At 41.6% G+C, this 27,838-nt stretch overlaps 1 protein-coding gene across 2 annotated transcripts; it reads left to right on the forward strand.

Annotated features, from left to right (window-relative positions):
* Window positions 1–11,692: 11,692 nt before the first annotated feature.
* LOC117965705 (tripartite motif-containing protein 16-like) lies at window positions 11,693–27,179 on the forward strand. Of its 2 annotated transcripts, XM_059016652.1 has the most exons (8): window positions 11,694–12,334; window positions 15,536–15,631; window positions 15,804–16,037; window positions 16,192–16,351; window positions 19,753–19,818; window positions 21,877–21,957; window positions 22,752–22,811; window positions 25,786–27,179. In XM_059016652.1, exons 1-8 carry the CDS (start codon window positions 11,753–11,755, stop codon window positions 26,316–26,318), a joined length of 1,812 nt encoding a protein of 603 aa, XP_058872635.1. In that variant the 5' UTR covers window positions 11,694–11,752; the 3' UTR covers window positions 26,319–27,179. The 2 variants fall into 2 exon arrangements, with proteins under 2 accessions (XP_058872636.1, XP_058872635.1); XM_059016653.1 differs by lacking the exons at window positions 21,877–21,957; window positions 22,752–22,811 and having other exon boundaries at window positions 11,693–12,334.
* The last annotated feature ends 659 nt before the right edge of the window (window positions 27,180–27,838 follow it).

The following is a 27,838-nucleotide window of genomic DNA, read 5'->3' on the forward strand; positions in this document are numbered from 1 at the left end:
GGCCAAATGTGAATTGTTTCACAGTCTCTGTTGTACCTGTGAAGCCTAAGAATAATTTGTGAAATACAATAACATATCGCATAAACACACCACCGTCCCAGCGTCAATTAAACCACATCAGCTAGCGTTTTCAAAACAACTTTAATTTAAAGAAGACCTGTTGTGAATTAACAGCTTCTGTTTTACATATGTAATAATTTGTGAAAAACAAATGGTTGGGGATATCAATCCATTTTACGTATGTCAGGCTAAGTGTGTGCGCATAGGTTTTGTTTTTCACATATTATTCTTAGGATTCATGTCGGGTTAGCGTGAGTCGAATATCAAACGAATATCGAACGTCAAGCTAACTTTACATTCAGGTTTCCATGCAGTACATCAGAAGTGACTCAAAGGAATTCAGACTTGAATTATTCATTGAATTTTCTGTGGTGACCTGATTTCCATCGTTTCGGTCATACAGTTTTGCATACAGCTAATGTATACACTTTATTTTCATATACTTCAGGTGAATAAATCATTTGACTAATCTGTGGTTGCTGTTTGCAAAGTTTTTTATTTTTTCTCCTATAAATTAGTCTGGACTTTCAGGGGACAGTAAGCCTTTTAATATGGAGTTAACCCATGTTAATATTATGTGTTTTATTTATTGATGCATAATGATGAATCTTGCATAGCTTGGACATTTATATATACTGTGTGTATGTGTGTGTATATATATATATATATATACAGTGCCTTGCGAAAGTATTCGGCCCCCTTGAACTTTGCGACCTTTTGCCACATTTCAGGCTTCAAACATAAAGATATGAAACTGTAATTTTTGTGAAGAATCAACAACAAGTGGGACACAATCATGAAGTGGAACGAAATTTATTGGATATTTCAAACTTTTTTAACAAATAAAAAACTGAAAAATTTGGCGTGCAAAATTATTCAGCCCCTTTACTTTCAGTGCAGCAAACTCTCTCCAGAAGTTCAGTGAGGATCTCTGAATGATCCAATGTTGACCTAAATGACTAATGATGATAAATAGAATCCACCTGTGTGTAATCAAGTCTCCGTATAAATGCACCTGCACTGTGATAGTCTCAGAGGTCCGTTTAAAGCGCAGAGAGCATCATGAAGAACAAGGAACACACCAGGCAGGTCCGAGATACTGTTGTGGAGAAGTTTAAAGGCGGATTTGGATACAAAAAGATTTCCCAAGCTTTAAACATCCCAAGGAGCACTGTGCAAGCGATAATATTGAAATGGAAGGAGTATCAGACCACTGCAAATCTACCAAGACCTGGCCGTCCCTCTAAACTTTCAGCTCATACAAGGAGAAGACTGATCAGAGATGCAGCCAAGAGGCCCATGATCACTCTGGATGAACTGCAGAGATCTACAGCTGAGGTGGGAGACTCTGTCCATAGGACAACAATCAGTCGTATACTGCACAAATCTGGCCTTTATGGAAGAGTGGCAAGAAGAAAGCCATTTCTTAAAGATATCCATAAAAAGTGTCATTTACAGTTTGCCATAAGCCACCTGGGAGACACACCAAACATGTGGAAGAAGGTGCTCTGGTCAGATGAAACCAAAATCGAACTTTTTGGCAACAATGCAAAACGTTATGTTTGGCGTAAAAGCAACACAGCTCATCACCCTGAACACACCATCCCCACTGTCAAACATGGTGGTGGCAGCATCATGGTTTGGGCCTGCTTTTCTTCAGCAGGGACAGGGAAGATGGTTAAAATTGATGGGAAGATGGATGGAGCCAAATACAGGACCATTCTGGAAGAAAACCTGATGGAGTCTGCAAAAGACCTGAGACTGGGACGGAGATTTGTCTTCCAACAAGACAATGATCCAAAACATAAAGCAAAATCTACAATGGAATGGTTCACAAATAAACATATCCAGGTGTTAGAATGGCCAAGTCAAAGTCCAGAACTGAATCCAATCGAGAATCTGTGGAAAGAACTGAAAACTGCTGTTCACAAATGCTCTCCATCCAACCTCACTGAGCTCAAGCTGTTTTGCAAGGAGGAATGGGCAAAAATTTCAGTCTCTCGATGTGCAAAACTGATAGAGACATACCCCAAGCGACTTACAGCTGTAATCGCAGCAAAAGGTGGCGCTACAAAGTATTAACTTAAGGGAGCTGAATAATTTTGCACGCCCAATTTTTCAGTTTTTTATTTGTTAAAAAAGTTTGAAATATCCAATAAATTTCGTTCCACTTCATGATTGTGTCCCACTTGTTGTTGATTCTTCACAAAAAATTACAGTTTCATATCTTTATGTTTGAAGCCTGAAATGTGGCAAAAGGTCGCAAAGTTCAAGGGGGCCGAATACTTTCGCAAGTCACTGTATATATATATATAGAGAGAGAGAGAGAGAGAGAGACTGAGATAGAGGTTGTAGGGAGATATGCAAATAAAGCATTACAAGAGCCAATCAAATCGCGTGAAAGTTGCCTAACGGCTTCTACATTCACAGCGTTTTATAAGTGAAAATACGGTAGCTGCATACATGTTTCGCCCATTTTGGGGCTCATCAGTACATCCCAACTGTATTTTGACTTCCGAAAGGCTCAGGAGAGTAAGTGAAAACAAGTTAAGGTGAGAGAAAGCAATAAATTCAAAAACAAATGGGTTGTAGGGAGATATGCAAATAAAGCATTACAAGAGCCAATCAAATCACGTGAATATATATATATATATATATATATATATATATATATATATATATATATATATATATATTGTGAGGGATTGGTTAAAGGAAGGTGAATGACAACGTAAACCAACTGGTTGGTAAACAAAGAAAATTAATAAAAAGTGTTTGGGATCAAAAATGAATGGGTTAAAAAAATACACTTTGTAAATAATAACTGTGTGTTAAGTGGCCACTTAGGGGCTCAAAAAACTAGGGAAAGGATTTTAAGTAGATTCTTCTGGGCTGGGATTTATCAAGAAATTCTTAATCGTTGTAATCAATGCAAAGAATGTCAATTGGTTTCAGAAAGAAAGCCTGCACCCGCTCCTTTGATTCCTTTGCCCATAATTGAAATTCCATTTTCCCAAATTGGCATGGATTTGGTGGGGCCATTAGAAAAAATGAGTTCGGGGTACAAACACATTTTGGTTATAGTAGATTACGCAACTAGGTATCCGGAAGCGATTCCCTTAAGAGTTGCTAGTGCCAAGAACATAGCTCGAGCCTTGTTGCAAGTGTTTAGTCGAATGGGTTTTCCAAATGAAATAATTACCGACCAGGGAACTCCCTTTGTGTCTTCAATACTGAAGGAGCTGTGCACGCTATGTAATATTAAAAAGATAGTGACCTCTGTTTACCACCCACAATCAGACAGTTTGGTGGAGAGGTTTAATAAAACACTAAAGCAAATGTTAAAGAAAGTAATGCGCCCTGATGGGAAGGACTGGGACCAGCTGTTGCCCTTTGTGCTTTTTGCTTTTAGGGAAGTACCCCAAAGTTCCACTGGGTTTTCGCCATTTGAGTTGCTGTATGGCAGACAACCCCGTGGGATTTTGGACATAGTTAAAGAAGCTTGGGAGGAGAAATCAAGTTCGGGCCAAAATGTAGTTGAGTATGTCTGTCAAGTGCAAGAAAGAATGGGAAAAGTTGCTGAAATTGTCAAACAGAACATGGAAAGTGCACAAGAGAAACAACAGAGACATTACAATGCAGGTGCTAGGTTAAGGAAGTTTGCAGTAGGAGATAAAGTTGTGGTTTTATTACCCTCACATGTACACAAGTTTTTAGCTAAATGGCAAGGGCCATACCAGGTAGTAGAAAAAATCTCTGATGTTAACTATCGATTGTTTAGGCCAGGTAAGAGAAACCCATATCAGCTGTTTCACATTAATTTGCTGAAGCCATGGAATGAGGGGGATCTGACAGTGAATGATACACAGACAGAAGTGTTGAACATGAATGTGGAAGAGGTACAGATTGGTGAACAGTTGTCTGAGATGCAGAAGAAAGAAATAAATCATTTAATACAAACAAATCTAGATGTTTTTTCAGAGGTCCCAGGAAGGACTAATCTGGTGGAACACAGGATTATTACACCCCCAGGGGTAGTGATCAGGAAAAGGCCATATAGAATCCCACAAGCTAAGCGAGAGGGTATGAAAACAGAAATACAGAGTATGTTGAAAATGGGAATAATCGAGGAATCGGACAGTGACTGGTCAAGTCCAGTGGTAATGGTCCCGAAACCCGATGGTACAGTAAGGTTTTGCATTGACTTTAGAAAGGTTAATGAGATATCAAAGTTTGATGCATATCCCATGCCCAGAATAGATGAAATGATTGAGAAACTGGGCAGGGCTAAATATATTACCACGTTAGATCTGACTAAAGGATATTGGCAGGTTCCTTTAGAAGAAAGCTCAAAAGAAAAAACAACGTTTGCTACGCCAGAGGGTCTATTTAAGTTTACAGTGCTTCCATTTGGCATTCATGGCGCGCCAGCCACTTTTCAGCGGTTGATGAATAAAGTTCTTCGTCCCCATCAGCAGTACGCTGCTGCATATCTGGATGATGTAGTCATTTTTAGTAAGGATTGGAAATCCCATTTACACCAGGTGAGCGCAGTATTACAGGCGTTGCGGGACGCTAAACTGACCGCAAATAAAAAGAAGTGTGCGTTCGCCTTACAGGAAACCAAGTATTTGGGATTTATACTAGGGAATGGAGAAATAAAACCCCAGGATAGGAAAGTACATGCAATTCAAGCTTGTAAGCAACCAGCAAATAAAAAACAGCTGAGGGCATTTCTGGGGTTAGTAGGGTATTACAGACGATTCATAAAAGATTTTGCTACTCGAGCAGTTCCCCTGACAGAGCTGACGAAGGGAACAAAGTCAAACAAAATTGTCTGGAACTCGGAAGCGGAAAGGGCTTTTAAAGATTTAAAAACAGCAATTTGTCAGGAGCCAGTCTTCATTAGCCCAGATTTTAAGAAACCCTTCATTTTGCAGACTGATGCTTCTGTTGTAGGTTTAGGGGCTGTATTGTCCCAAGAAAGGAACGGAGAGGAACACCCAGTCTTGTTTTTAAGCAGGAAGTTGTTTCCATGGGAAATCAAATACGCCACTGTAGAGAAGGAGTGTATGGCTATCAAGTGGGCAGTAGAGGCTCTACGCTATTACTTGTGGGGTAGAAAATTTACCTTAGTAACAGACCATGCACCCCTAAAATGGCTTTACCGCAACAAAGACGGGAATGCAAGGGTGACCCGTTGGTTCTTATCTTTGCAACCGTACTGTTTCAAGCTCAAGTACAGAAAGGGCAAAGAGCATATTAATGCAGATTTTTTTCACGGTACCCACAAACAGAGATTAGTTTGTTTGCACAACAGGGTGAGGTTAAACGGAGAGGTTGGGTACAGGACGGAATCTATGTGTCCAAACAGCGCTTAAGAGGCCTCGGACATTGGGTAGAAAATTGTACTTGTTAATTTTGCAGCTCTGCCAGGTTGGTATGCCCGATCCCACGGGATCATGCAAAAGGGGGGGTAGTGTGAGGGATTGGTTAAAGGAAGGTGAATGACAACGTAAACCAACTGGTTGGTAAACAAAGAAAATTAATAAAAAGTGTTTGGCATCAAAAATGAATGGGTTAAAAAAATACACTTTGTAAATAATAACTGTGTGTTAAGGAAAGTACAAATACAAATAAAAAGTATGGTTTAAAATAAATGTTTAATATTATGCAGAGACAATACCTGGAGGACGATAGGACCAGGTGGAAGCTACTGGAGTCAAGGCTGGCTCCAGTTCAAATTAATTGTCCAATTTCATGACCTGTAAATTGTTTAATAATATAATTGGTTACCATTTAAAATGTCTGTTTTGTGAGTTTTTTGGTGAGGGTGATGGTAGGAGCTGAGTGGGAGAGTGGGAGAGTGGGAGAGTAAAGACAAGGAAAAAGAATATTCGTATTGTGAGAACTGGTTAACGAAATTTTGGAAAGGTATTTGGATTACGATTTTGGTTTTGGAGACGAGGTAACAGGCTTAGCCTGCCCCGTCATTAGGTAGGGAACGTGTGATCTATTACCTAGTTTGGTGTGTGTTGTGTATTTTACTGTGTAATTCACCGCAGGTCGGAAGGGTTGAAAAGAAACTAAATGCACGGCTGCTTTTCTTACCGGCTCTTTCTTTGTCTGGAGTTTCTGTTCCTGACTACAAATGTGAGGGAATTCAACATTCGCTGCTATTGCCTGCTACTTGAGTCGACTACAATATGCATTGCAGGGGAAGCTACTGTATAGTCCTTTTAAAAGGACTAGAAAAGCTGGGAGAAAGATTGCATTGCTTTGAAATGCTGCTATTGAATCTAGATGTATAGCATGCTGTGTTAAAATGGGATACAGGCAGAAGAACATGTTTTAAAATCACGAGGCCAGCACTTTAAATGTCATATCTTTCCCCCTTTCTCTTAATATTGTATTAACATCACTGCACTGCTCCTCGATTGGACTCTTATAAACTGGAGAGAAGAGCCACAGAATTCACTGGATGAGATTCTGCTCTAGTGGCTGAAACACAGAGACAATATTTTAATAAGAAGGGGCTTGTATAAAGAGAACACTTTCTCAACAAGTGATGTTTTCATATGTGCGCTTTCTTCTGCATCTCAGGCACAAGAGATTTCAGAGAATGATAAACGCTAACAAACATCTATGTTTCTGCTCAACCTGTTTATCAAAACCTCAGTACCAAACCCACCTCTTAGAGCTTTATATAACTCCTGGAATTCAGAAACACAGGTAAGTTTCGTTTCTTGTGAAACCCATCCCTGTCTCTGTATCATCTCAACAGAAACAGCAGAAGCACATATTGTGATTCCAGCCCAGGATCAAACTTCATGAGGAATCTTGGTTTTAAATCAGAAATAGGTTGTTTTGTTTTTATAATCTGCATTGGAATCTGGCTGCATTTCTGATAATAAAGATCTGTATCTGAAGAGTAACTCTTCTATTATTTATTTATTTGTTTATTTATTTATGTTGCATTTATATAGCACTTTTATACAAGTGTCGCAAAGCACTGTCAGTACACAGCAGAAAAAACACAATACATTTTTATAGCATGTCACACATACAACTGCCACAATCAAACCATTTAAATAGCAGATTTAAATAACAGTATATACATACTAATGCAAAAACAGCAATTTTAAAGTTACATTAAAAGCCACTAAGATAAGAAAGTCACTTTATAAAAGTGTGTTTTTTGTCTTGACTTGAAAACTGTAACGGTCCCAGCTTCCCTGACAAACGAAGGCAGAGCATTCCCGAATTTCGGAACTCCACAAGAAAAAGCCCTGCCTCCTGTGTTGCTTTTGTTGCCACAAGTTGTCACTTCAAGTTAACACTTGAAACAATTATGGTTATAACATATTTTGCCCTTGGGCTAGACATGCGAAACGCTAAGAAACGCCCACCGCTAAAAATCCTAAAGTATCTAATATGTCACTCTCTAAAGCTAAAATATAATTCCTATACCTTATAACAATGCTTCAATATAAGTGAGGTATACATTCGATATTATGCTTACCCTCCACTATAGGGACGTTTTGTGTAGAATGTAAGTGAAGACAAGAGGCTTCTGAATACGAGCACACAGCAACCAGCTTTTTCACAGATCATCAGAGAATGGACCAACAGCTTGTTTTACCAAGCTGAACGATACTTGACTGTGGTTTTGCTTGGATTTTTATGGAATTATTTCTCTGTTCGTGCATAAGAAGACTTAATTAAATCTAAATATTTGGTCTGCTTTGACTGCTCTTATCTTTAAGTGAAATAATATATTTAAAAAGTCCCTGCAGCTCCTTTAAAATCACTTGTACATTATCTCATGTTCTCTACCTTTCTAATCTCTGAAATATGTGAGGTAATCTTTGAACTGATACCATATTTTTCTGGTACCATAAAGTTCTTATTACTTATTAAGATACAAGTATATATAGATAGATGTTTTTTTATAATATATAACACCAGCTCTGTTTAATTATTCCAGCTTTGGTCTAAAATACATTTCCCTCTTACCAGAGAAAGCATACTTTGCAGAGTGTATTTAATAAACTTGCTTCTTTTCATTTACAAGTGTGTGTGTTCAACAGACTTGGCTTCTCTCGTACCAAACATCCCCTGCTTCAGCAGGCCTTGACAACTTATAGATAAGGACTCGAGGTGCCCTGCTTCTCCAGCCCCTGTTACTTTTTTTAATTAATAGGACACTTCATCTGTAAGCACTTTCCCAAATCCATTGTATGAAGTCATATCTTGTCTGGAATTAAGAAACTACCCACACCGTATGTTTACTGATAAGAGAAAGGCTTACATCCTAATTTTATAACTAAGCTGTCATTAATTTTATAGATAACATAATGAGATAATGGACATCAGATCATTGATACCATGGGGTACTCCTCGTTAGTGAATATAAAGATTATACATGGTAGAGAGACCTTGGATTTAAGATTGGGGGTTACCAATATATTCCCATTATCTCCGAATGTCTCGAGCAAGCGAAGGTGAGGAGTCCCTTCCAGTAAGTCTACTGTGTGTTTGAGACAGACTTGTAGCTTCACCAAGGTTATTAAACCAGGTCACAGTCCTGTTCTTAAATTCTCACCCTCAGCCTGTACAGTTTTCCTGTAATAATATTTATTTTTTATTGCAGTAAAACCTTAAATAAGAACAAAAATACTTCTTTTAGTTCAATTATTCTGTTTCAATTTACTTAAAACTTATTATTTCTCTCCAAAGAGTTTGCTATTCTTATAGAGGCTCTGTGTTTAGTTTTAAAAGATGTTTCCACCTGATAAGGAAGGATAGTACATTCCACAGCTGTTACCAGCCAGCACGAGCTCAACTCCCTCTACAAAGACATATATTAATACTTTTCTACAGTTATACTAGAATATTAAAAAAGGAATACAATTCTACAATTCTTCCTAATAAAGAGTTCATCCTGAATAGTGTGTTTCAACACTTTGTTTACAACATCCAGTTCATGACAAGCAGATCTGCTCGGTTACAGCAAGATCCAAATCCAATCTCCTGTCCAGCTCTGAGTGGCTCTGTAAAAACTACAGCTTGTTTGGTTAGCCATCTTTTCACGTCACAGGTACAATCGCCTTTACTTGATGCCTCCAAGACACTTGAACACGGTTGGCAGGGACACCTTCCATACACTCCAGTTTCCCCAGATGAGCCCATTTAACTGGGTGATCAGTCCAACCAGCACTCTCGATTCTTCTCACATTATCTGGTTCAGCATTTAAATGTGAGAATGACATCCCTTCAGGACTGCTACATTCAAATAGAATCTGGCAGTGCTTGACCACATGGCTGCAGGCTGGGCAGGTCTTTGACCTTATCATTGATAACCCAATCAAGTATTTTTTACATCCACAGTTTACTATAGACTCCCTCTGTTCAGAATCAGTCTCTCACGAGAAGCAATGGTTCTGGATTGATAACTGTTTCTTTCATGCATTTCAATTTCATCACAATGGGCAATTTCAAGAGGTATTCCCTCCATCCAGAACACAGGACTCACTGTTTTTCATATCACTGGATTTCCAACCTATTTTCTCATCTATATCATCAGTGGGGAAACACATTGTAGCTGAATCTGGTTCCACTGAAGAGCCATGCACTAATGCAATGGATGCCTTCCATTCAAAAGGAACTAGTTTCTTGTAGCACAGGAAGGACAGATCAGAATCACCTGTGACACTGTACTACATGTGCTACCTAAGCTCCATAAATCACTTGATAAGCCACCAGGTCGTCCCATAGTTTCTGGTCTTGGTTCTGTGGGCAGTTTCTCTCATTCTAAGGGATACAGGTGCATTCATAAGCCAACTTTCTAAAATGAAGTTACCAAATCAGAATGTTATCGTTATTTCCCTTGATGTCCCAGATGCAGATGGCTTCACGATGATACGCCTGATTTCACTATGACGCTGCTCACTATAAGAGCACAGCAGATGCACTGAGAGGCTGCATGAGGTGGCTGCAGGATGCAATATATTGTGCAGCTATTTCTGCTACTTCTCCCTCTGCTCTGGACAGGAGGCTGGACACTGTCCTGAGAGCCCTGAGCACCTGTGTGACCTCACAACTAAGAGGTGTGGTGTACAATGACATCACACACCATGACATTCCAGTGAAGTCAGAGAAAATTATCATGCAGCCTCAGTATCAGGACCAATTGTTAAATCAAGATTAAAAACCTATTTGTTCAACAAGGTTGTGGCAGGCTGGCTGAGCAGTGATGTCAGGCCAGAAGCAGAAACTGAAAAACACTGACACGTACTGCAGATTCAAAAAGAAAGAGACGCTGGGCGCCGTTTTATTTTTAAATAACAAAAATAAATAAAAAGTTAAAACAAAAACACTTGTTCACAGAGCAAAATAAAACAGTCAAACAAAACAAAATCATGAAAACAAAATAATACAAACAAATACGGTCTGGAGCTTCCAGCACTCGTAGCAGTTTTGTTTTTGCTTTCGGTTTCGTTTTGTTTAGCTTTGCTTTACTTTACTACTCCTGTCTCTCTCTCTCTCTCTCTGTCTCTCTGTCTCTGTCTCTGTCTCTCTCTCACACAACACACCTCCGAATAACCCACCCCGAGTGCAGAGAGCTGCAGGCTTTTATGCAGGTGACCATCTCCCGATTAGCAACAAATTAATCACTTAATTAAACTCGGGAGATGGTCACCTTCTGCACAAGTTTTTTAAATTATTCCTGGCACAGGACGAGCACCAATCTCGCCTCTGCCAGAACATGTTTTAAAAATAAAAACGAAACAACAACAAAACCAGCATCGCTTCGCCGTCATATAAATACATAAATACAAAAAAAAAATTAATAGAAAACAATAACTTGCACGGGGGCGGAGGGGGAGACCCCGTTCTCAAAATAAACAAATCATAACTGTACAGGGCTTCTTGCCCTGTTACAAAGATGCTGTATTATTATAAATAGGGCAGCAGTGTGGAGTAGTGGTCAGGGCTCTGGACTCTTGACCGGAGGGTTGTGGGTTCAATCCCAGGTGGGGGACACTGCTGCTGTACCCTTGAGCAAGGTACTTTACCTAGATTGCTCCAGTAAAAACCCAACTGTACAAATGGGTAATTGTATGTAAAAATAATGTGATATCTTTTAACAATTGTAAGTCACCCTGGATAAGGGTGTCAGCTAATAAATAAATAATATTATCATTATTATTCCATGTACCATGTATCACTTTGAGGTGTTTCACAGAAGGCTCTTTATAAATCCCTATTGTATTGTATTATTGTATTGTTCCCTAATCTTTGAAATAGTATATCCCTGTTAAGTGATTCCAGCATCCCTGCACTGCTCCTAGATTCACTCCAGCTTGATATTTCTCTTGAACATGTTAGAACACTCCACTATATGGTGTCTTCTTCTTATAAAGTGCTGGTAGATGTTCCAGCTGAGATTCTGGTCTAGTGTCTTAAAACACAGAGCTGCTCACAGTGTGGAATGCATGGCTTGTGTGCACTGAAACCAGAGAGCTGAGCAGGAGAGATCTCAGGAAATGATACATTCATAACATGTAACTCAGTTTCTGCTCAACCTGTTTATCAAAACCTGTCCTCAGTCCAAAACCTCACCTCTTAGAGCTTTAAGCAGTTCTGTCTGTTGTGAAATCGTCAGTCTATCTGTCTCACTGCAGCAGGAATGGCTTCAAACTTATGGTCAGAGGAGCACTTGATCTGTCCTGTGTGTATGGAGATATTGAAGGACCCAGTCACTATTCCATGTGGACACAGTTACTGTATGGGGTGTATTAAGAACTACTGGGATCAGGCTGATCATACAGGTGTCTACAGCTGCCCCCAGTGCAGAAAGACCTTTACCCCGAGGCCTGATCTGTGCAGAAACACCATGCTGGCCGAACTTGTGGAGGAAATAAAGAAGAGGGGACTCAATCCTCATCCTGTTCAAAGTTATGTTGGACCTGGAGATGTGCCGTGTGATTTCTGCACTGGGAGAAAGTTCAAAGCTGTGAAATCCTGTTTGACGTGCCTGGCCTCTTACTGTGAAACACACGTCAAGCCACACAGTGAGGTTACTGCATTACAGAGGCACAAACTGATCAACGCAATTAGAAATCTGGAGCAGAAGCTTTGTACTGCACATCAAAAGGTTTTGGATATCTTCTGCAGAACCGATCAGACTTGTGTTTGTGTGTTGTGTACAGACGAGGATCACAAGAGCCATGATACAGTCTCAGCTGAGAAAGAAAGGAGTGTGAAACAGGTAAGGGTTTGAACCATTTCCTTGTAGCTATCCTAGAAGATAAGAATTCCCAGGATATTTAACATGTCTTTTTACTAGGTTATAGAGTTTCACATCAGATCAGATTTTACTTGTATATTAAGAGCTATTTAAAGAGCCCTCATTTTTTTCATTACTATTATTATGGATTCAAATGTATTTCAAGCTAATCAAAGTGTGTCAGTGCTGCCTGTGTGCAGCTGAGTGCCAGGGGGGCTTGCAGGAGCACATTGAGGCTGAGCTGCTTGTTGGTCAGGCTCTGCTTCTGTGTTCCTCTTCTCATGTGAGAGAGCTGCTGTGGGGGTGGGAGGGGAGGGTGTTCTTCTTTTCGGTGCAGATATGCTGGAGCTTCTGCACTGTAATTATACAATAAAATACAAATACATGCATAAACGCTTATGCTATACACAATATTATATTTTACCATCTTGTGTAAAAAGGCATGCAGTCACATGCTGTAGCCTGAGGCTTTGTGAACAAAACACTGACGTCACCACTCACTAGGAGCCTGTAACTCGACACCAAGATCAGCTGACAAGCTGCAGCAGAGAAGTGTGTCTTTCAGTAAACAAGCACAGACCTCACTGTTACACACACACACCCTCACTCACACATTAGAGAATTAGCTACATTCAACTACACTTGAAATATGTATTTACAAGCTGCAGCACATTTGAGAAGTGTGTCTTTCAGTAAACAAGGAAGACACAAAATAAAAATACATTTCACACACACACACGCACACGCACACACACACATACACATGCACACTGACACACACGCAAACACACACTGACACGCACACAAACACACACTGACACACACACAAACACTGACACACATACACAAGCACAATGACACACACACTGACACACTGACACACACTGACACACACACATACTGACACACACACACACACACTGACACACACACACACACTGACACACTGACACACACACACACTGACACACACACTGACACACACACATACTGACACACACACACACACTGACACACACACACACACACTGACACACTGACACACACACACACACACACTGACACACACACTGACACACACACACTGACACACACACACACACTGACACACACACTGACACACACTGACACACACACATACTGACACACACACTGACACACACACACACACACACTGACACACACACACACACACTGACATACACACTGACACACACACACACACATACACACTGACACACACACACACACACACACACTGACACACACACACACACACACACTGACACACACACACACGCACACTGACACACACACTGACACACTGACACACACACACACTGACACACACACACACACACTGAAACACACACTGATACACACACACTGACACACAAACACGTACTCTAACACACACACTGACACACACACTGGCACACACACGCAACCTGACACACGCACACACACACTGACAGACACACACACAGACACACACACACACACTGACATACACACTGACACACACACACACACACACTGACACACACACATACTGACACACACACATACACACTGACACACACAGACACACACTGACACACTTATACACACTCTGACACACACTGACACACACACACACACTGACACACACACACTGACACACACACACACTGACACACACACACGCACGCTGACACACACACTGACACACACACACACACACACACTGACACACACACTGACACGCACACACACTGACACACACACTGACACACTGACACACACACTGACAAACACACACACTGACTCACACACAGACACACACACACGCACACTGACACACTGACACACACTGACACACACACACACACGCACACGCACACACACTCATTCACACATAAGAAAAATAGCTAAATGATTTCTACTACATTCAAAATACACATTTTATAACCTGGAAACAAACAAGGCAAAAAATAAATGGTAACAATGCCAAAGGCACACATACTTTATTACTTCAAAAAATAATATATATTTACATCATATAAAGAGAAAACAATGATATGCTTATAAAGGATCTCATCCTTGTGCAAAGCCCATCTCCTTCAGTATGGTAGCTCTCCAAACACATCCATCACTGTCACTACATGCCTCAATCTTCTACCAAACTCCTCTCCACTGAATCTGTTTTTTTTTAGTTCTGAAGGTTAATTTTCATTTCGAGTCGCCATTTCGTCTGTATTTTAAATCTACAATCAGAAATGCTGGAAATAAACAAGGCTGCTGTTTACAAAGATAGAGGACTTGCAAGGGTATCCATAATACTGCCTGATTAAACTGCCTTTAGAGTTATGACCACCGGTGGTCATTTTCTCCTTAGTTACCTAGTTGCTTGACAACAAAAAGTGACATTCTGGGGGATTTAAGCATTTTTACACTGATTTCATTGTTTTGTATTAGGGCTGTTTTATCTGTGTTTATCGATTAAAAACGGAAATCAGAAGCCCTGAATGGGGCAGCAGTGTGGAGTAGTGGTTAGGGCTCTGGACTCTGGACCGGAGGGTTGTGGGTTCAGTCCCCAGTGGGGGACACTGCTGTTGTACCCTTGAGCAAGGTACTTTACCTAGATTGCTCCAGTAAAAACCCAACTGTATTTATGGGTAATTGTATGTAAAAATAATGTGATATCTGTATAATGTGAAATAATGTATAATGTGATATCTTGTAACAATTGTAAGTCGCCCTGGATAAGGGCGTCTGCTAAGAAATAAATAATAATAATAATAATAATAATAATATCCATTAAAGAGAAAGCTGCTTCAGTTTCCTAGGTGCTTGACAAAAAAACATGTTACACATGCTAGATCAGCCATCATTCAATACCATCTAGTGGACAGCTACTGTGGATCAAGTGTCCTTTTGTATTGCTGGCAGCTGTGCACTAGATGGTGTTGTATCTTACTACTATACACAAATGTTGAACTGAGGACAACATATATTCGAGAACCACTGAGAATTATTGCAAACATTGTAAAGAGGTCATGGAACAAGAAAACAGAAAAATATATTTGAACTAAAATGATTCTGTCAGTTTCAATAGCATACATAAACAGGCCTATGCTGGGTGTGACAGGATATCACTCAATGCCCTGTCAGAAATGTCACTGTGTCACTGTGTTTCTACAGAAGCAACTGGGAGAGAAACAGACAGAAATACAACAGAGAATCCAGAAGAGACTGAAAGAAATTGAGGAGCTGAAACAGGCTGTGGAGTCACTGAAAGTGGGTATTAACAAGAGGGGGTTATTATTATTATTATTATTATTATTATTATTATTATTATTATTATATAACAGTTGGACTGGAACACATCTACAGAAGTTTACTGTCTATGCCTGGTGTGTTTTTGATATCAATTCTAACCATGTCTCCTCTAATGTGTTCTTTCACTCAGAGATCTGCATGCATAGAAATAAAGGAAAGTGAGAAGATCTTTACTGAGCTGATCCGATCCATTGAGAAGATCCACACTGAGGTTATTGAGCTGATTGGAGCTAACGAGAAGGCTGCAGTGAATCAGGCTGAAGGACGCATGAAGAAACTGGAGCAGGATGTTGCTGAGCTAAGGAGGAAAAATGCTGAGCTGAAACAGCTTTCAGAGACAGAGGATCATATCCATTTTCTACAGGTAACATCACTGCTTGTTAGAAAATCTCAAGTCCATAACTGGGACGGTTTCAGACAGACCTCTCCAATTGAATGAATCCTTGCTTTTCCCCAGGAATGTTTTGGACCCCATTCTGTTTCACTGAAAACTCATTTTCTCCACTTTCTTGTTGTAGCATTTTCAGTCTCTCTGTGCCCCTCCTGAAGCTGGAGACTTACCCAGCGTTACTGTCAATACAGACATCTCTTTTGTGGCTGTGAGGAACGCTGTATCTGAACTTAAAGACCATATTGAGGACTTCTGCAAGGGGGAATTAGTCAAAATAACCACAACAGGTTGGTGTGAAATAGATTCCTTTGGTAGAGATTTCTAAAAAAAAACATGGCTTGAGGAGTGACAGGACTTGCAAGACATTAATAAAGACCTCTTGCAGATTGTTGGCTATATGAATACTACAGATGTTTTATTTCAAATGATTTCCCAGGTTAAAACGCCCCACCTCATTTACAGTGACATCCCAAGTGATGAGATCAGGAAGGAAGAGAGTTTCTAAAGATATCACATGAGAAAACAACACAATAGCATTCAAACAGAGTGTCACAAAGACGGCCGGAGTGGGTGGCGTCAGACCAGAAACAGGAACACAATAAACAGAGAGATGGGGTTTTGGTGAGGCTGAACGCGTGATCGCGTTCAGCATTTAATAAACAGACAGAAAATAAAAGGTTTGAAACAACAAAACACAGGACACGGCACTTGTAGCCAAAATAAAAGGACAAACAAAAACGGACTAGACAGACAAAACACGGTGAGCAGATTTAACTATTACTATTATTATTATTATCTTTACCTCCGTCTCCAATCCCGTTCTCCACTCACCGAACACCAACCCCCGACTGAGTGCTACGTGTCTCTATATATACTGTTGTGCTGGGATTCAATTATTAATTATTTATTCACTTGAATCCCAGCACGTGAATTACTCTGTGCAACCCCGTGCTCACATATTACATTTAACCAGCACGTGAAGTGATTTGTGCTCTCCTCGTGCCTAAATACAAATCTACACTTTTTAAACACACGTGAAACACAGACCCGTTTATATCCCGTGTACCAATCTATACACCAACATTAACACACACACGCAACATACAAATGCACACAGGGACGGGGCACATTGCCACATATACCCCCCCTTGTGCGCAGCACACATGGCCTCAATGGCCACCTCCCCCCTTAAAAACCCAGCAGTCCAGGACAAAGTCTCGGGCTGGGAAGGGAGGCTTCAGTGGGCCCATGGCTGGCCATGCTGTCAGCACCCCTGCCGGTAGTGGCACGGCTGACAGCCTGTTGGTCCCGTCCTGCAGCGAAAAAGCTGCGGGGGCAGGTGGTCCCCCGACCTCCCCCTTCTTCGTAGCCGGCAGCTCCCTCCTGTGGGGCTCCGGCCACAAGAACTCCTGCAGCGAAACTGCTGCTGGGGAAAGTGGTCTCCAGACCTCCTCCCCCTTCTTCGTGGCCGGCAGCTCCCCTTTCTGGGGCTCCGGCCACCGTACTCCCTGCGGAGGTACGGGCAGCAGAGGCAGCTCCTGCTCCTCTGCTCCCGGCGGTGGCGGAAGCAGAGGCAGCTCCAGCTCCTCTGCTCCTGGTGGTGGTGGAGGCAGAGGCAGCTCCAGCTCCTCTGCTCCTGGCGGTGGTGGAGGCAGAGGCAGCTCCAGCTCCTCTGCTCCTGGCGGTGGTGGAGGCAGAGGCAGCTCCAGCTCCTCTGCTCCTGGCGGTGGTGGAACCAGCAGGTATTCACCCTCTGCTGGTGGAGGTGGGAGGGGCCAGCAGTCCTCCCACTGCGGTGGAGGTGGAACCAGCAGGTATTCACCCTCTGCTGGTGGAGGTGGCGGAGGTAGAGGCGATGGGGCTGATGCTGGCCACTCAGAGGGAGGCTGTGGCGGTGCTGGCTCCCTCTGCTGTGGCGGCTGGGCATGTGCGCGCCGTGCTGCCTTCAGCAGCATAGCTAGAGGCTGCTGGGGGACACCAGCATCCTGCCCTTCTCCCCCCCAAAAATTTTCAGGGGGTTGAGCCTGTAACCCCTCCCCTTCTGGCTCTTGGGACGGCACCAGCAGGTATTCACCCTCTGCTGGTGGAGGTGGGACCAGCAGGCATTCTCCCTCTGCTGGCAGCTTGGGTCCTAGGGCTGTGGACGCACCGACTTCCCTCTCTTCGGGCTGTGGACGCACCGACTCCTCCCTTTTGGGCTGTGGACGCCCCGACTCCTCCCTGTTGGGCTGTGGACGCCCCGACTCCTCCCTGTTGGGCTGTGGACGCCCCGACTCCTCCCTGTTGGGCTGTGGACGCCCCGACTCCTCCCTGTTGGGCTGTGGACGCCCCGACTCCTCCCTGTTGGGCTGTGGACGCACCGACTCCTCCCTTTTGGGCTGTGGACGTTCGGGCTCCCCCCACTCAGGCGTAGGACGTTCGGGCTCCTCCCACTCAGGCGTAGGACGTTCGGGCTCCTCCCACTCAGGCGTAGGACGTTCGGGCTCCTCCCACTCAGGCGTAGGACGTTCGGGCTCCTTCCGCTTGGGCTGTGGACGCTCAGGCTCCTCCCATTTGGGCTGTGGACGCTCAGGCTCCTCCCATTTGGGCTGTGGACGCTCAGGCTCCTCCCGCTTGGGCTGTGGAGGCAAAACCAGCAGGCATTCACCCTCTGCTGGTGGAGATGGGGACAGCAGGTACTCACCCTCTGCTGGTGGAGATGGGGACAGCAGGTACTCCTCTGCTGGTGGTCCTGCTACCTGGGCTGCTGTTCCATTTATGGTTGCCTCCAGGTAGCTGAGGACAAACTCCACACCTTCCTCCAAGGTGTTTGGGGTGTGTTCCTCCTGATATGCCTCCCATCTCTCACAGTCCATCATCCACAGAGCCCGGACGACCATGGGCAGAGACTGGGCCTCCAGCCCAGCATTCTCCAGGAACCAGCCCCGCAGTTTGATGGCGTCTTCTGCCATTGCCTCTTTTTTTTTTTTTTTCCTCACAAAACCCCCTCTCCTGGTCTGACGCTTGGAGGCGCTATTATCCCACGATGACACCACGTGTCACAAAGACGGCCGGAGTGGGTGGCGTCAGACCAGAAACAGGAACACAATAAACAGAGAGATGGGGTTTTGGTGAGGCTGAACGCGTGATCGCGTTCAGCATTTAATAAACAGACAGAAAATAAAAGGTTTGAAACAACAAAACACAGGACACGGCACTTGTAGCCAAAATAAAAGGACAAACAAAAACGGACTAGACAGACAAAACACGGTGAGCAGATTTAACTATTACTATTATTATTATTATCTTTACCTCCGTCTCCAATCCCGTTCTCCACTCACCGAACACCAACCCCCGACTGAGTGCTACGTGTCTCTATATATACTGTTGTGCTGGGATTCAATTATTAATTATTTATTCACTTGAATCCCAGCACGTGAATTACTCTGTGCAACCCCGTGCTCACATATTACATTTAACCAGCACGTGAAGTGATTTGTGCTCTCCTCGTGCCTAAATACAAATCTACACTTTTTAAACACACGTGAAACACAGACCCGTTTATATCCCGTGTACCAATCTATACACCAACATTAACACACGCACGCAACATACAAATGCACACAGGGACGGGGCACATTGCCACACAGAGACAGAGGGATTGAAACATTAAAAAACACATTCTATGTTTCTCTCTTTTTTTACCCAGTGAATGAAGTTGCAGTTTACAGTCTGCAGGCTCCAGAGCCAAGGAACAGAGCTGAGTTTTTAAAATGTAAGTCTGTTTTCAATGAAACATTTGATTGAAAGATGTGTCACTCCATTGTGAGAAGAGCTAACACTACAGAACAGGGAGGGGTGGAGCTTGAGGGCAGCAATTATTATCATTTATTAGTAATTGTGAAGCCATCAATCTACACTCCTCTCCAACAAGTATTGGTTCAGATGAATACATGCAGAATGACTGGGGGAGGGGCATTTGTTGCCTGTTTTTCCACTCAGACCTTTCTCTCCCTAATTGATATCCCTGAATAGATAATCATCCCATCTTTTAATACATGTACAATGCATGTGAAACCAGTTGTGGGGTAAAATGAACAGCTATCCCTCCCAGTCATCCTGTGCTGGTAGTAAATGTATATTGCAGTATCACTGCACTCGTGGGATGGATTGCTCATTAAAATATTAGACAGATATTTGAATAGTGGATGATATTCTATTGAAGATATTTAGTAAGCAAGGGGTCTGAGTGGGTAAAATGGCAACACATACCCTGTAGGAACATTAAGTGAACTGTAATTGTATGCAGAGTTGCATTTGATTGGTTCCAATTGAAGAAGTTTGATGAGATCGAGGAATTATAATGAATAAAACAATCAAACAGCAAGAGGGTTTAATTAATAGCAGCAGTTTATTGAAGACTGAAAAATAAAAAGAGAGAACTTATCCAAAGTCACAAATAAATCTTAAGTAAGAATTATAGATCCAATCTATTGATTATCAACCTTAAACATCACAGTCTAAATATACTTGCCTATAAAATAGCAGGGAGGATAGAGGAGAGAGTAAAGAGGAGGGAGCATAGAGCTGGAAGGAGGGAGCATGGAGGAGGGATCAGAGGAGAGGGAGCAGGGAGGAGGGAGCACACAGGAGGGAGGAAGGAATAGGTAGGATGGAGCATAAAGAGGGAGCATGGAAAAGGGAGGAGGGAAAATGGAGGGAGCAGGGAGCAGGGAGGACAGAGCATGGAGAAGATAGCAGGGAAAATGGAGGAGGGATGATGCAGCAGGGAGCATGCAGGAGAGTTGAGGTGAATTGTGTGAAAAGGACAAAAAAAAAAATAACGTTAATCTGATGTGATCCCCATACTTCCACTAAAAAGCATGCGCACCACAAAGCAGTCTGCACAGAATTATATTTGGTATTTTGTGCACAGAATGAGCATTTTGTCCCACAGAATAGTATTTTGTACACATAATTTGTATTTTGTGCATAGAATGTGTATTTTGTCCCACAAAATTATAGTTATGTTAAATAGTTTTGGGGATGAAACTGATAACTTACTGCCCCGCTATAAATATCCAGAGAAATTAGCAGCCCAACGTGATTTAACCTCTTACATACAAAGTCAATCATTCAGTTTGGAGCAGATCAAAGTCTGAATAAGAAACAAGCAAATAAGAAACAGGCGAATAAGAAGCTATCTTCAGCCTCGTGTGAAACTGGTCATTTGTGAACAGGGTTCGGGTCAATTCCTTTTTTTCAATCTCAATTCCTTTTTAAAATCAATTCCCATTCCCTTGTAATCAATTCCAACACATCATTGATCACAATTGTAATTAGCAGTATTCTGTTAAAATGAGCTTCTCACAGTGGCAACACATTACATGGAATTCACTCCTGTTTGTTAGTCAATTAAATCGACTTCAGATGAAAGATGTTGAATTGCTTTTATAAAGGAATTGCCTAAACCCTGGTTGTGCATTGCCTGTATAATAAATACAAAGTGTCTCTATACCTTCTTCAGTAAGTACTGTAGACCCCGACTGGAATCACTTCTGAATAACCATTTTAATCAATCCCAATACCTTTTACAACACAGGCTGTATTGAACAAACATAAATACACCTTGTCAAACACACGTACAGCATGTACACAACACATGCAATTGTATAAGTTGTACATGTGTCTGAAAAGTTGTATATATACAAAGTGAAATATCAACCAATATGTTAGATTGTTTTTGCAAACTTTATTTTATTTTATTTATTTGTTTGTTTAAAAGAAATGAGTGAGAAAGAAACCTTGTTTTTTGTTTTGTTTTTTATTGTAGCAAAGGAAAAGTGTGAAGAGGAAATCAAGGACCAGCCAGAGCCTCAACGAAGAAACAGTAATGAGATGAGCCATCCTAACAGTGAGTGAAGAGTAGAATGCAGAGGATAGAGTCGTGGAGGATCACAGAGTACAGAACAGGGTTGCTATTCCATGAATGAGGATACAGACGACATGTTTATGGATATCCTCATCAGTGAAATAGCCACAGCACTGTGTGAAAGTTCATGCAGTATTCTGTTTATATAACTGACATATACAGCATCATGTATGGAAAATCAAGCATGTTTCAACCTGTACTGTATTTAACAGCTGAATCCAGAACATGACCTCTGATTGCCAAGTAAAGTTATTTGATGCTAGAGCTTTATACATTGTTGTGAAGAGTTCCAACATCCAGTAACCTTTTCTTATTAATATTCATTTTCATTATAGGTGTAACTCTAATGTCACGATACGATACGCATCACGATATGCAGGTCAGGATATGATATGAATCACAATGCATGCAATGGTCCTGATGGGCTACTTGAATGAAGCACAATACTATAAAATGATCATTTAACAAGTGACTGTTTTATTAGAATTGAAATGAAATGAGACGGGGAGAGTATGTATCCATACCAACTATAAAACACACTTCATTCAAGAACCACTCTGTGAACTACAGTGAGCTGAGCTGTGCTTTGGTCTTGAATCACGATGCACACGATACAGACCTCTATGATGATATGATATCTCATGTAAAGAAAGTGTCCTGATTCATCAATACATTTAGATATACATTTAGATATACATTCTACTCTTAACTAGTTGAATGTATATAATCATGAATCATTAGTTGTGTGTGATTTAAACATTTCCTTTTTTGTGTAGTGTCTGGATGTGAAGCGAATGCAGAAGAGAACAAAGAAGAGACAGAGAAACAAGAACCAGGTAAGTACATTGTTATTGTTTTCTTTATATTTTTCTCTCTTGTTTATACTAGGGATGTACATTGGTTAAAATCACAATTTACAGCCACAATAGGTATGCCACAAAAAGTCTTGTTTTAATGTCCACGTAGGCTCAAGCAAGGCTGTATTGTTTATGGGATGGGACTTGCAGCATCACATCCACATATCTGAAGCTTGACCTTTCATATTCAATTCCACAGACTTACAGCTCATAATCTGTTTGAGATACAGAATCATCTTCATATTTTCAATATTTTGGAAACTCCTTAGGCCAGATCTTAACAGTACCCTATCTGTGACCTCATGAGGCTGCCATATATGGTCCATGTGACTTTGTGGTTTCCAGATGACACGTAACAAATGATCTTCATATTCAGAACACAGCTGTATTCTGTGATCCTCTAGTTCAAGTCTGATCACAGGTTTTGCACAAGAAACATGAACCATTTGTGTCTGTCATGTAACAAATCTGCCTCTGTCACAGGGTCAAAGACTCAAACCTGAGAGACCATCTGAGGTGCTGACTTCATATCTGCATTTGCATAACACTGCCTGCTCAATGTTTCAGTGCCCTTGACAGTCTAGCTCAGGGGTGGCCAACCCTGGTCATGGAGAGCCACAGTCCAGCAGGTTTTTTAGGTAACCCTTAAATCAGTGCTGCCCAAACCCGGTCCTCATCAGTTTCTTAACACCTGGAACAATTTCTTAATGATCAATTAAGCAGGTGATTTATTAAATGAAGTCATTTAGAGATTATTTGGTACAAAAAATGAACTTCCCTTTTCAGCCCTCAATGGCCTGGATTACATGCTGGGAAAATGTCATGACTTATCTGTCTATGCTTTGAAACTTCATGTTGTATTTGGTTTTGTATTCAAACATAAACATAGCAATCTAAGTAAAGTACCTTGCTCAAGGGTACAGCAGCAGTGTCCCCCACCTGGGATTGAACCTACGACCCTCCAGTCAAGAGTCCAGAGCCCTGACCGCTACTCCACACTGCTGCCCTACTACTCCACACTGCTGCCCACAGCTCACATGACATTAAATACATCCCACTAAGGCTTTTCTCCTCCCTTACCCCTGACACCCAACCAATGGTAAAGGGACAACGCCTTGTGGTTACGCCTCGTTAGTTGTTACTGTGTACCGGTGTCATGTTTGTGTGAGCTTCAATTTTGGGCGAGATAAAATATGCAGTGTGCATAGAATAGTGTGTGTGTGTGTGTGTGTGTGTGTGTGTGTGTGTGTGTGTGTGTGTGTGTGTGTGTGTGTGTGTGTGTGTGTGTGTGTGTGTGTGTGTGCAGCTTATAGTGTGAACTCGCATTTGACCTTTATGGCTTTTTGCGAATTTAGGGCAGATATGTTCTCCTGTTGTCTGTAAAGCGCTGGGGCCCCTTCTGGTTCAACTCTCTGTTTATCTCTTTATATTATTATTATTATTATTTATTTATTAGCAGATGCCCTTATCCAGGGTGACTTACAATTGTTACAAGATATCACATTATTTTTACATACAATTACCCATTTATGCAGTTGGGTTTTTACTGGAGCAATCTAGGTAAAGTACCTTGCTCAAGGGTACAGCAGCAGTGTCCCCCACCAGGGATTGCACCCACAACCCTCCAGTCAAGTCCAGAGCCCTAACCACTACGCCACACTGCTGCCCAATTATTATTATTTAGTAATTGTGAAGCCATTAATCTACACTCCTCTCCAACAAGTATTGGTTCAGATGAATACATGCAGAATGACTGGGGGAGGGGCATTTGTTGCCTGTTTTTATCCCTCTCAGTCATCCTGTGCTGGTAGTAAATGTATATTGCAGTATCATTGCACTTGTGTGATGGATTGCTCATTAAAATATTAGATATTTCAAGAGTGGACGATATTATATTGAAGATATTTAGTAAGTAAGGGGTCTGAGTGGGTAAAATGGCAACACATACCCTGTAGGAACATTACGTGAACTGTAATTGTATGCAGAGCTGCATTTGATTGGTTCCACTTGAAGACGTTCGATAAGATCGAGGAATTATAATGAACAAAACAATCAAACAGCAAGAGGGTTTAATTAATAGCAACAGTTTATTGAAGACAGAAAAAAGAGAGAACTTATCCAAAGTCAAAAATAAATCTGAAGTAAGAATTATAGATAAAATCTATTGATTATCAACCTTAAACATCACAGTCTAGATATACTTGTCTATAAAATAGCAGGGAACAGGGAAGAGGGAGCAAAGAGGAGGGAGCAGGGAGCATAGAGGAGGGAGCAGGGAGGAGGTTGCATGATGGAAAAAGGAGATTGGAGGGAGTATAGAGGAGGGAGGAGGAAGCATGGAGCATAGAGGAGGGAGGAGAGAGCAGGGAAGAGGGAGCAGGGATTATGGAGCAGGAAGCAGGGAGGAGTTAGCAGGGAGGAGGGAGCATGGAGGAGGAATGAGGCAGCAGGGAGCATGGAGGAGGGAACATAGAGGAGGGAGCAGGGAAAAGGGAGGACAGTGGAGGGATTTCAGTGGATGATATTCTATTCAAGATATTTAGTAAGCAAGGGGTCTGAGTGGGGAAAATGGAAAGAAATGACCCACTCCCAGTCATTGTGCATGTATTCATCTGAACCAATACTTGTTGGAGGGGAGTGTAGAATATTTTACAATGAATAGCATCATTACTTTGTGCATTGATTGCCAGCTGCAAAATGAATTCACACAAACTCACCCAGAAAAATACAGATAATCCTATTACTCCCTTCCGTACCTTCGTACCTCAATGCCTCTTCTGTTTTCAAGCTGTAGCCTCATGTCAGAAACAGCCATTATAAAAAGAACCTGCTGTAATATGTGTTTGTCTGTCTTTTTTTTTGGTTCTGTACCATTCAGACCTAGTGGAGATTTTCTCAGTGATTTGACTTTTTTAACCGTATCTCCTCTACCCGTCCTCTTCTCTTCAATCAGATTCCTGTCAGCTCACACTGGACCCCAACACAGTGCATAGAGAGCTCTGGCTGTCTGAAGGGAACCGAAAGGTGACACGGGTTTGGACCCAGCAATTTCCTGATGATCACCCAGAGAGATTTGAGAGTTGGGCCCAAGTGCTTTGCAGAGAGGGTTTGTCTGGGACTCGCTGTTACTGGGAGATTGAGTGCAGTGGGAGAGGGGCTTCTATAGGAGTCGCATATAAAGGAATCAGAAGGAAAGGAGGGAATCATTCCTGTGGCCTTGGATTCAATGACAAGTCCTGGAGTTTGTTCTGCTCTGATTCCAGTTACACTGCCCTGCACAATAACAATTACATTGCAATAACTGCCCCCCACTCCCACAGAATAGGACTGTATCTGGACTTTAATACCGGCACGCTGTCCTTTTATGGCGTCTCTGACACAATGACCCTCCTGCACAGATTCCAAACCACATTCACTGAGCCGCTCTATCCTGGGTTTGGCCTTTGTTATTATGATTCCACTGTAATAATCTGCGAGCTGAACTAGACTGTTTTGTGTTGTAAGAAACCCTTTGTATTGAACTCCCTGTCTGTACTCTCCACTCCTCGGGTGAAGGGAATGTTCAATCTGACACAACTTTGGATGAAAGTTAGGGGGTAAAACGGCGCCACCTGCAGAGTGAAACGAGGTGAATTATTTGTTTTTACACATGAGGCTGAGTTAGTCTCATTTTTACTGTTTAATCTGTCAGGTTAGTGTTTTGTAATTGTAAACACTCACAACGGGACAGTATTTATTGATTACAAACACATAAATAGCAGCAAGTGGCAGACTTAGTTGGCATCTCTGCACAGTGCTAGAATTCCCACAGCAAGTACTGATAAGTATTGCTGAAGGTGATTATAACTCACTAAATAATTCCACAGTGTGTTCCTATATTGCACTTCCATTGGCTACATAGGTCTCTAATGTGCAGGTTTGAAAAACATGATGGGCAAGATTCTCATAAACCATGGTCTTGTTTTTAATTGGATTTTGTCTATCTAATGGATATTTATAGATATTTATAGTATCTAGCTGAACAATTTGGGATTTAGGTACATCTGGCAAATCTATAAACCCTGGAGCTTCATACATACCTTTATAAAGGCAAGCAATAGGTACAAGATGCCTTTTCTACCTATTATTATTATTGTTAATTAATTTTATGGTTTATTATTATTCAAAGCACTTCTTCATAATTAGGTTTTAAATTAAAAGCAAAGCATGAATGTAAATAAGGACCATTTTAATAACCATTTATTTACGTTTCTGTACTTCAATTAATGCAAACCTTTCTTCATGTACTTTTTTCTTTAAATGTTTTGTAAAGTTTTAATTTTCAATAAATGTTTTTTTCTGCGCCTACTTCTGAAATGAACATAAACTAAGTGGACTGTCAACAGCAACTGCTCTCTGGAAACGTGACGTGAACAAAAAAGCTTTGGAGAAAACGTTAAACACACATAAAATATATTCTACTATATTCTACTGGTCTGCTGGTATTGTTGCTTTAACTAAACAATACCAGCAGACCAGCCTATTTCATACAGGTCTTTGTGACTAAACTATACCAGCAGACCAGCCTATTTCATACAGGTCTTTGTGACTAAACTATACCAGCAGACCAGCCTATTTCATACAGGTCTTTGTAACTAAACAATACCAGCAGACCAGCCTATTTCATACAGGTCTTTGTAACTAAACAATACCAGCAGACCAGCCTATTTCATACAGGTCTTTGTATCTAAACTATACCAGCAGACCAGCCTATTTCATACAGGTCTTTGTAACTAAACTATACCAGCAGACCAGCCTATTTCATACAGGTCTTTGTAACTAAACTATACCAGCAGACCAGCCTATTTCATACAGGTCTTTTTAAGAAGAAAAAAAAACAGAGCGATTCAGCCTATTGTATCTTTCAAAGGTTTGCCTGCCAGTTGAAGGAGCCAATGATAGCAGGGTAATACTATTGTGAAGCTGCTCAAAGAACACTACAGGTACAGTCCTGAATCCTCCCAGAA

The sequence above is a fragment of the Acipenser ruthenus genome, chromosome 53 (genome assembly GCF_902713425.1).
Source record: "Acipenser ruthenus chromosome 53, fAciRut3.2 maternal haplotype, whole genome shotgun sequence".
Lineage (NCBI taxonomy): Eukaryota > Metazoa > Chordata > Actinopteri > Acipenseriformes > Acipenseridae > Acipenser > Acipenser ruthenus.

Excerpts from the sequence above, each read along its gene's own strand:
- LOC117965705 (XM_059016652.1), top strand. The coding sequence starts at position 11,753 with ATGGCTTCAAACTTATGGTCAGAGGAGCACTTGATCTGTCCTGTGTGT. Across the intron at positions 15,632-15,803 it reads AGGCTGTGGAGTCACTGAAA|AGATCTGCATGCATAGAAAT; the intron begins GTGGGTATTAAC and ends TCTTTCACTCAG. Across the intron at positions 16,038-16,191 it reads ATCATATCCATTTTCTACAG|CATTTTCAGTCTCTCTGTGC; the intron begins GTAACATCACTG and ends TTCTTGTTGTAG.